This window comes from Ahaetulla prasina, chromosome 7 (genome assembly GCF_028640845.1).
Source record: "Ahaetulla prasina isolate Xishuangbanna chromosome 7, ASM2864084v1, whole genome shotgun sequence".
Taxonomy (NCBI): domain Eukaryota; kingdom Metazoa; phylum Chordata; class Lepidosauria; order Squamata; family Colubridae; genus Ahaetulla; species Ahaetulla prasina.
The window spans coordinates 85240863-85251465 of record NC_080545.1 but is presented as its reverse complement, the minus strand read 5'-3'; the positions used below and the strand labels follow the sequence as shown (position 1 = coordinate 85251465).

General features: G+C 38.6%; 2 protein-coding genes across 6 annotated transcripts in view; one reads left to right on the top strand and one right to left on the bottom strand.

Moving 5' to 3' along the window:
- The first annotated feature begins 504 nt into the window (after positions 1-504).
- Positions 505-3907, top strand: BID (BH3 interacting domain death agonist). The gene is made up of 3 exons (XM_058190528.1): positions 505-669; positions 1638-1838; positions 3101-3907. Exons 1-3 carry the CDS (start codon positions 520-522, stop codon positions 3104-3106), a joined length of 357 nt encoding a protein of 118 aa, XP_058046511.1. The 5' UTR covers positions 505-519; the 3' UTR covers positions 3107-3907.
- Positions 3908-4253: 346 nt separating this feature from the next.
- BCL2L13 (BCL2 like 13) overlaps positions 4254-10603 on the bottom strand; it is a 28356-nt gene continuing 22006 nt past the window's right edge. For 4 of the 5 annotated variants that reach the window (XM_058190523.1, XM_058190525.1, XM_058190526.1 and 1 more), the window contains exon 7: positions 4254-9512. In XM_058190523.1, coding sequence (XP_058046506.1) covers positions 8703-9512 — 810 coding nt within the window. In that variant the 3' untranslated portion in view covers positions 4254-8702. The remainder of the gene's footprint in view (positions 9513-10603) is intronic. The other variant, XM_058190527.1, reaches the window with a different exon arrangement.

Sequence of the window (10603 nt, the reverse complement as noted above, 5' to 3'; positions counted from 1 at the left end):
GTTGTAAGTCGAGGACTACCTGTATATTTCTGCAGATGTCTTGAATTCCCAACTAATGTGTTCCTTACAAAATATGTGACTTCCAAATGTGATGAACTAAATGCTTCTTTCCGTCTTGTGGGTGGGAATTAAGAGTCCATCACAACTAGAGGACACTATTATTATTATTTTTTGCAAGGGATGGCATTATAATTCCTTTGTCTCCTTCCAAAATGAAATTAATTTAAAAGCTATCTAATTAATCTAAGCATTCTCATTAGGTTGTCCATCACTGCAATTTAATTCATTTGCTAATGTTGGAGGGTCTTTAGCTAATGCAAAGCATCAGTGCACTTCCAGCCGAACGCCTGGTTTAAAGCTGGGATGGGCTTTAAAACATCTCCGTGTATTCTGACGTAGAAATCATATGCAGTGTCCAATCTTGTCCTAAATCCAACGTTCTAACATTAGCTATGATCTATAGGTTGCACAATGTTCTTGCATGCTTGAAAGCCAATTTGTTCTGTGTCTTTTTCATTCATGGATTTAAATTCAGTGGCCAATGAGGAAACTTTCCGGAAAATAGGAGCGCAGTTGGCTGCAATCGGTGATAAACTGGCTAATGAGATTGACGACTCATTGGTGAACAATCTGGCACAACAATTCATAATGGGAAATGTGTCCAGTCAGGTGAGAAAGAGAAGAAACTTAGGGGTTAATAAGATAACACTGGAGGACTTTAATGAGAAAACCTGTATTTGTGTGGTTTTTTTGAGGTTGTTTTCTTTTTGTCAGTCATGACTTCTTTTTCCAATTACCACATGTGTACCTAGTAAATGGCATTAGGTGATTGGAACTAGCTCAGTGTTCTGCAACTTAATTGAAGAATGGATTTGGAGGGCAGTTGTGTTGCTGAATACAGCTAAAAATAAAAGTTGAATTTGGATGATCTTTGAAGTCTCTCCTTATCTGATAAAAAAAGGATAGAAGACACAAAAGTCCAGTGAAGGCATAAGGATACATCCCTCAATTCATACAAGCTGGAATGGTACAATTAACTCTTAATTGTTACACTTCGTACATAATTAAGGCTTCTCTCATAGTTAATAAGGCTTCTCTCATAGTTAAGTGACCATTAATTTACATTTTATTTGTAATGTTTTTTAGTTGTAGTCTTTATCACAGCCAGGAGAAAAATCTAGCATCTGACTGGATTAGAGTTCAAGGGGCTGGAAGAGCAGCATTTTAGAGAGAAGTTCTTCTGCTTATGCAGGTGATCACAACTAGACACAAGAACAATTTTCCCCCGAATGCCATCATTCTGCTAAACAAATAATTCCCTCAACACTGTCAAACTAGTTTTTAAGTCTGCATTACTATTAATCTTCCATCGTTCCTATCACCCATCTCTTCCCACTTACGACTGTATGACTGTAACCTTGTTGGTGGTATCCTTAAAATTTATATTGACTGTTTCCTAATATGATTTGATTATTTGTTTCCTATGACTATCGTTAAGTGTTGTACCTTGTCATTCTTGACGAATGTATCTTTTCTTTTTGTGTACACTGAAAGCATATGCACCAAGACAAATTCCTTGTGTGTCCAATGATACTTGGCCGATAAAGAAATCTATTCTATTCTATTTTATCACCCAGCATCTGTCTGACACCGTGAGGAATGCCATGGCAAGGATGCCTCCGGAAATGGGACAGGAAAAAGCCATGTTAATGGCCACAATGATTTTGGCCAAGAAAGTAGCCAACGTAGTCCCTATGTTGTTGCAGCAGGTGTTCAACACAACAGTGAATTATATCAACGAGAACCTCCACGATTATGTGAACAATTTGGGACCTGAGGTGATTATAGATCAAATCACAGCATTGCATTCTAGTTATATTTATCTCCAAATCAGAGGAGATTAAGTGAATTTTGTGACCTCTGCATAATTGTTAAGTGAATCACTACAGTTAAATTAATAACACAGTTAAGTGAACCTGGCTTCCTCAATGACTTTGCTTGTCAAAAGGTCACAAAAAGTGATCAAATGACCCCAGGACATTGCAACCATCATAAATATATGCCACTTGCCATTTTGATCATGTGACCATGGGGATGTTGCAATGGCCATAAGTCACTTTTTTCAGTGCTGTTGTAACTTTCAATGATCACTAAACAAATGTAAATCAAGGACTACCTGTATATGACTCCATGAGAACTCTTTGAGGCCAAGAAGTGGTTCCAATCCCTGTTAAAAGCAGATCCAATACTGTATTGTATTTTTAAAAGGCTAATTCTGTAGCTGTAAGTGGTATCCTTACATGACCTAAAACATGTCCTGAATTCGTTGAGAATTAACATTTTATGCAAAACCTCTTCAATACATTCTTAATTAGATCAGGGAGTGATGGACAAAGGTCACAGATTAAACATGGTTTATTCAGTTAATTCAACTCAATGAATTATACACCAACTATGTGAACTAGGCTTGTACTATGTCCTAGGCTCATGATGGCGAACCTTTGGCATTCCCGCGTGCCGGCCTGTGTGCACGTGAAACCATCCCGCGAGGTATGCACGGCCGTGCGGGAGTGGCGATACCCGGAAGAGCGGCAGTCCATCTCGCATGCGCAAGCCGGCACCCAAATACCCAGATACCGGCATGGAAGTGCACCCGACGAACAGCTGGCCATTGCGCATGCACACATCAACCTGGAAGGTCAGGTGCCGACCTGTGCATGTGTGCCGGAACGCCGCTCTTCTGGGTTCCACTGTTCCCATGCGCGCAACAGCCAACTGACCGACACGTTTGATCACAGGAACACGGAAGAGGAGCCGGCAAGGCCGCACATTCTTCGCAGGATGGTTTCACATGCCACAGGTTCGCTGACACTGTCCTAGGCTATAATGCAGTTGTCTATGTCTATTGTGTGATATCTAAGCACAATACAATATATTGGATCTTACAGGGGGACAGAATGTGCAATCTTGTGCCGATTTTCAGCTTGTCTTGATATATTCTTGGTTAGCTAGTTTAGAAAATATCTGAAGAACTATTTTCTTAACGTAACAATTGTAGTGGATACACCTAATTATCTCTCTCTCTCTCTCCCTTTTCTAGAACTGAACAAAAGGGATGCACATCTGCATGCATGAACTAATTTTTTTAAAAAAGTTTTTAAAGATTAAGAAAAATTGTGTCATTTTGGAATTTTTGAACTTTTCAAATTTTTGAACTTTTTTATCAACAGTAATTTACTTCATTATTCTACATAGTTGACTGAAATATGAATTGGCAACTCTCCTTTTCTACTTGAAATCTTAGGCCATTTTTTATGTCCCTTGTAGGAGAAAAGCAAAGTGGTTTATTATTCTCAGGATTGTGGTGTTATGACATCTCTCTTTGAAAAGAGGACTAGAAACTAGTCTGTTCTGCCACTTGCTATTTAAGTGAATTGTTGATGGAATATGCTTGATTTATAGTTAGAGTTGTGAATTTTTTTTAAAAAGAATGCATGTTATTCTGTTCCATTTATCTGCCATCTAAAAATTGCCATAATATAAAGTCTTAAAAAATTAAAATGTGTATTGTTTTTCATATTTAATAGACAATCAGCATTAATGCATGAGCCAGGAACAATTGGTGTTCTCAACTGAGACTGATTATCTTTACCATGGGTTTTGTGGACATTTAGGAAAGGAAATTGCCTATTTTGAAACGACACCAATACAGTAAAGGTCAATTATAATATTTGTAATTCTTTCTGCTTTGGGTTTGGGCCATTGCTGGAATACAGATTTTAATGGGGAAAAAGTAAGTGATAGCCATTGTACAATTTTTAAAGATTTGATGAAGGTCTCTGTATTTAAGTTAGGTATGAAGTTGGAAGTCAAATTGTTTATAAAAATATTACATTTTATCAACTGACTTGAAAGGTTTATATGCTTGTTTTTGACACTGTGATTTGGACTGATGTTTGAAAAGCAATCTGAAAAATTCTAGCTTATACTGGCAAGAACAATGGAATCTCACTGTTTATTGGTTGAGATATTGGGTCATTTGAATGAAATAACTCTAAATATTTAAATAGATATGGCTGTCTTTTTTGTGCTTTGATTTTTCAGCTGTGCAGGCTTTCTGATCCGAGTATGGATTATATCTGAGGAAAAACGCAACTTGTGGAAGGCTACTACGTTATATAGCCGTTCTTTTTTTACAGCTAATAAATTTTTTAAATAGTATATTTTGCTCCAGCTAATAAAAACCCACACACTTTTTCTTCAAAATTTAACTTTAATAAAATACAAATAAGGGCGTAGTCTTACTTGAGATTGGTCAAGCAAAAATACACATAATCTTTTATAAACAGTAGGAACACTTTTTTTAACACTGGAGGCAGCATTTTTCAGTTCATATAGTAGAAGCCTGTAACAGTAAGATGGTGATTATGTCTGCCCTCCTCATCGTGTTTCTTAAAATAGCTCCAGGAAAATAATTATGGTCATACAGCTTACATAACACTCTGCCTCAACACGTCCAATGCTAAGAAGAAGAGTTGTGCATCCTGATGAAACTGTTAGCACAAAGTAAAAATAGTACTGTAGTTCAAGAAGAAATCGTCAAATGGCTTACTTTTTTAACTAGCATGGGTTATTTTAGGGTTCTATGAATTCTTGGAAAGGTTTTCAAGCCATAAATACAGGCAAATCTCTTTTCCTGCGTCAATGTACAAACAAGGTCAGACAGGCAGCTTTCCAACCAGATTAAAAGTCACAATGTAGAAATGCTTCAGATATGCACAAGCAGATTCTGAAGCATCTATTTGGTAAAATAGTTGCCCAGCTCCAGCTTATTGTGCAAAACACTAAGCAAGCATGACACTTATTTTGTTTTCAAAAACTCTTGCAGGACACCCACAGCAGGTAGTTCAGGAACCAAAGGTATATTCACATGAAGGAAACGAGTATTTCAGTAGGCAGCAAAACTCTGCTTTTGCTGCATCTCAAGCCTTTTTCCCCAATGGAAACAGCAGGAAGGAGAAAGTAAGTGTAGTTTGCAGCGTTTAGTCCAACAACATTGTAGAACTTCTATTGCAGAACTACAAACTATTTTGAAGTGACAGTTATACAATGCATATAATTGAAATCCTACTGGTATACCTTTACTTTGTCTTCATTTTATTAGCACTGGGAAGGATATGGTAATGTGTTCTACAGAATTAATGACTGCAGTTCCAAAAAACCAAATACAAGTTTTCCCATCTTAACCAAGGTCTAGTCCATTATGAAGCACCAATAGTCAAACTGGAGAATTTGTCCCTTAAATTCAGAAATTAGGTAATCTATGATCAAGTTGTAATATATCAGTATTTGAAAGGGTTAATTCATAATTCCCCCTAATTCTAATCATTAGCACTCTAGCATTTTAAGTATATCATCTCACTGTTTATTGGTTGAGATATTGGATCACTTGAATGAGCATAGCTATAACTCTTAAGTAATCATCCTGGAAATGAAAGAGAAGGTATCTCAGATGTTCTGTCACCTTCTGTTCAAATAGACACGGCTGAAATTGGACAAAATGGATTGATATTTAACCTTACACTGATTAGTAGTGCTCAACTTACGACCACAATTGAGTTCAAAATCTCTGTTACCGAGACATTTGTTAAGTGAGTTTTGCCCTATTTAACGATCTTTTTTACGACAGTTCTTAGGTGAATCAACTGCAGTCAAGTAACCTGGTTGTTAAGTGAATCTGACTTCCGCATTGACTTTGCTTTGTCAGGTCTCAAAAGGTCCATCATTGCATGATCCCAGGGTACTGCAACCGTCATAAATATGAGTCAGTCTCCAAGTGTCTGGATTTTGACCATGTGACCACGGGGGTGCTCCAACAGTCATAATGTGAAAAATGGTCATACGTCACTTTTTTTCAGCGCTGTTGTCACTAAACAGTCACTAAATGAACTACTGTAAGTTGAGGACTACCTGTATTTCCTCCGTAATTTACTGTAGAAATCTGTGTAAGTTTATTTCAGAGGATGAAGATAGAGGATAAGCTGCAGCTGAAATCTATAACAATCTTTTAGCGACAATGCTTGTATCAGAACACAATTATTCAATATGTCCAATATCAGTTTCCTCTCCCCCCACACAAATCCATTAAAAAAAGTAACTTGTGGTTACAGCCAGATTTTTTTTATTTTGGGGCAGAAAACAAAGGGGGCAGTTAAACCCCATTGGAACATACTGAGGCACTTCATTCTGAAAAATGCATAATAAAGAGTACTATGGAAAAGTGCAAGTATATTTAAACAAGACTTCCCTGTAAATACTTATATATTACACCAAGTGTCCTATAGCATGTGAACACAAATGTTTAGGTGTAGCCTCTCATACATGCATATTGATGGGATGTAACTAAAACACTCCCAACTCTATCATCAAATTTGATTTTTTTACTAGTAGGTTTAATGGACAGGGAAAGGGAAAATTGTAGCTCATCTCCAAAATATGTAAAAAAGCGGCTGCTGCCATGTTATTGTTCAAGTAAAAACCTGTGAAACTTATGTTACTGATGACAATGTCACCATCAGAGCTTTCCAACACACACAAAATAACAATTTGACATAAATGATCAATTTTATTTTTTCCTGGGCCCAATTATAGCTGATGGAATAAAAAGGAATTGTCTACACATAGAAAGAAGTTACCTGAAAAGTTACATGAGCTATACAAGACATGATTTCAAATAATTTTTCCTCCAGTGGCCAGGAAACTGGAAATTGGAAACAAATGCTATTTCATGTCTATGGACATTCTCAATCATCCAGGTCATGGTTGCCCCAAAGGTGATTTCCAAAAGGCAGCTGGACTTCCTTGGTTTTTTTCCTTGAAAATGTTTTGCTTCTCATCCAAGAACTGAAGAAGTTTGGATGAAGCAAAACATTTTCAAGGAAAAAAATAACAAAGTCCAGTTGCTTTTTGAAAAAAGCATCTTTGAGACAAATGCTATTTCAGTTAACTGCCGAGTCATTTCCTTGAAGATTTTGAATTCATTATAACGAAAAAAGTAAACTAAGTGTTCCAATCTTGCAACTGAATTAACAAATTAGATTTAATCTATAAGTAATCAGATTTTAATCTATTAAATACTGGAATTTCATAGGGCCATAGTGCTTCAAGTTTAGATGCAAAAAGTGGTTTTGGAACTTGCAGAAGTGCATCACAGCACCTGTTTTCAACTTTCTAAAGCAACTTATCTTTTTCTGAGAAATAGCAAATATAGAGGGCAATCATCCATATTGCTTTAAAGCACAAGTGCTTTAAAAGAGTTGCAGACAAGTCTATTTATACTTCATGCATTTTGAAAAACAATTTTTGAATTAAATCTGTAGAAGTAGTACTCAACATACGACCGTAACTGAGCCCAAAATTTATGATGCTAAGCAAAACACGAGTTTTGCCCCATTTTATGACCTTTCTTGCCACAGTTGTTAAATAAATCACTGCAGTTCTTAGGTTAGTAAATTGTTGCTAAATGAATCTTGCTTCCCCATTGACTTTGCTTGTCAGAAGGTCGCAAAAGGTGATCACATGACCCTAGGACACTGCAACCGTCATAATACATGCTAGCTGCCAAGCACCCAAATTTTTATCATATGACCCTGGGGATGCTGCAATGGTCGGAACTGTGAAAAAATGGTCATAAGTAACTTTTCCCAGTATATTGTAACTTTGAACAGTCACTAAAGAAATGGTTGTCAGGTCAAGGACTACCTATACAGCAGTAGTGGGTTTCAATTTCGGCCACTACTGTTTTGCTTGCGTGTGACCCTTCTGCACATGTGCAGAGGTTTATGCGCATGTGCACAGATGTCCGGGTGGGTGGGCAGAGCCTCCTGCCACTGCAGCTACCAATTTGCCCGAACCGCTAGCACCCCACCACTGCTATAAAGTATTCAACTCTTGACCTTGTACTTTTTTGCTTATTACATGGAAATATTTTCTTTTTTTTTTGCATTCATCAAAATGGTGATAGGTACTTACATGAAAGGAGTGTATCTTTGATAACTAAACTGACACAATAAAGCTGGATGAATGAGGGGATAGGGACAGAGACATAACAACAGCAGATCACCAAAATGCTTAATGTACAATGAGGGAAAAAAACCATTACCTTTCTCCAAAATGCATTATACTTTCATCCTTACACAGAAGGCTTTCATTTCATAGCTTTAGCAGTTTAATCAAAAAATTTGGGAGCAATGTAGTACCTGAGGAAGCTGAGACAAAGGGGTACGAAGTAGCCTCATGCTACATGATTAGAAAACCTCTCATTCAAGAGGTGGAGGCGAACAAAGAAGCTGCAATAGCAGCTACATAAAGGAATTTTCCAGGGTTAACCATTAACTTTTCCATTGCCCTGGGATTTCCTGATCCAATTTCCAGTGTATAAGCAACATCCCCCACACACCACACCCCATTTTTTTCAGATATATTGAGATACTTAAATGTGTAAGGGAGTTCCAATATTACCCCTATAATTAAAGAGGAAGATGCAGTCCCAGGCCACTAAAAAACATGATTGTCCTAGAATTAGCAGTAAACTCATGCCCCATCTTCCTGTCACGTTACACGGATTTCTCATTTAACAGGAGGCATAGCAAACCTTAGTCAATGCAACTAATTCAGGCAGTATCTCTGAATAGAAGAGTTGACTACTTCTTCCTCAGCGTCAGCACTACACCTACGGCAACAGCCAGGATAGCTACTGCAGCAGCCCCACCGTAGAGCAGAAGTGATTTGCCTTCTGGCAAAAGAATGGGTTTCTCCTCTCCATCAGGGGACTTCTCTTCAGAATAGCTCTCTCTCGGTAATTTTGCTTCTTCTTCTGGTAGCTGTATTTTCTCAGGCTTGGGGGATTCCTTTTCACTTGAAGGAGTTAGTTGTTTGGCAGTTTTACTCAACATCAAAGGTTCAGGATCAGGATATTCCACTACGCTCCCCTCTTTGTGACCCTCAGTGGGCAAAGGTGCAGAAGGGCTTAGTCTTTTAATCAACAAGCTTTCAGCCTCTGACTCCGTTTTCAGCAATGCAGCTGGAACTTCCGGCAAGCTCAATTTTTTAGCACTTGCTTGCAGGCCCACTTCTGACACTGCTGCCTCCTCAACACTCTCTTGTATCTCTTCCTTTTCAACATGTACAATATCTGAATTTGAAGAGTTGTTTTCACTCCTTTCTTCACCACCTCCATTGCTGTCCAAGCTTTTCACTTCTTCAGGATCCATAGCTACTTGCTGCCACGATTCGGGCCCCAACGAAACTGGCAAGCTCTCTGTGTGCCAGCTCTGGCTGGCTGACAAGGAAACAGGTAAGCTCTCCGACTGCCAAGATGTTGTTACTGTGGGTGACTCAGGTGGGCTCACCTGGCCTGAGTTGTCACTAGTTAGGATGTAGATGTCATTGCTGTCTTCAGCAATGATTCCATGGAACTCTTCCTCTTCAGAATCCAAACTAAAAACAGTTCCCTGGGTGGAGGGAAAATAGCAGTCATCAAAACCATCAGAGTTCAGAACATATACTTTTAAGCAATATATATTATTTAACAGCTAGAGGAATCTGAAATACTGGTAGTACTCGCTTGGCAGTCCCAGAAGTCCTGATTTTGGTCATTTGGTGAGGACTGAACCATATTTAGATGAAGATCTCAAGCTTCTCCAGCCTTGTGCAAATGAGGCCTGGCAGCCTTGCCTCAGCTGCCTCTGCTTCAACTTTCCCCGCTCCCATCTTCCCTCCTCATCTCTTCCCTTTTGCCCACCCCACCCTCTGACCTTCATTGTCTCCTTCCTCCCACTGCTGGCCCAGGATCCAGGCACTGGGCGAAGCTGCAGCCAATGGATGTGGGTAGGGAGCACAACGGCAGAGGTTCCCTGGAAAACGATAGCAGCAAGCCCCTGCCTCCTCTGCTAGCTCCACCCTTGCACAGCGCCTGGATCCCAGGCCAGCAGCAGGAAGATGGCAACAGTCAGCTAGGAATGGCAGGGGTGGGTGACTGTAGCAGAGTATAGAGTGGAGATAAGGGGAGACAGCAGGTGCGGAGAGTTGAAGTGCTGCACTTGTAAATGAGGGCTGTTTTTTTTATCATGTGACCAACAGGAGCACTGCAACCACTTCTAAGCACTGGCCACAACTATCATTCATTCAGCGCCATCAGAACTCTGAATAATCACTGGTCAAATGGTTGTTAAGCGAAGACTAACTGTATGCAGTAGCACTTACTGATATTACAACCAAGTTCTGAATTTTAATAAACAAATTAGAAGAAAACAGTAATGTTACTACTGAATAGGCAATTTATATTCATAGAGAAAGTGATAAAACTTTGGAACAATTTTTTATGTTGCAGTGCATTTATGCAAACTCCATGATATGGCATTTAAACATAAGAATAACTTATTTGTTCTATTTGGGTCAGTACCAGATTTTCAAATCCAACCGTGTTTTAATTCTATTTACCGATCAACACATTTGAAGTGTTTTATTGGTTAACAGAGGATTAGAGGAATGCAATAATAATGCTCAAAAGCTTTAGCTGAAAAGACAAAAGCAGGTTTTTGAA

What these genes read in the sequence shown, in the direction of transcription:
- BID (XM_058190528.1), top strand. Translation starts at nt 520, where the DNA reads ATGGATTTAAATTCAGTGGCCAATGAGGAAACTTTCCGGAAAATAGGA. An exon ending in TGGGAAATGTGTCCAGTCAG is followed by an intron (nt 670 to 1,637) that starts GTGAGAAAGAGA and finishes TTTATCACCCAG; the next exon opens with CATCTGTCTGACACCGTGAG.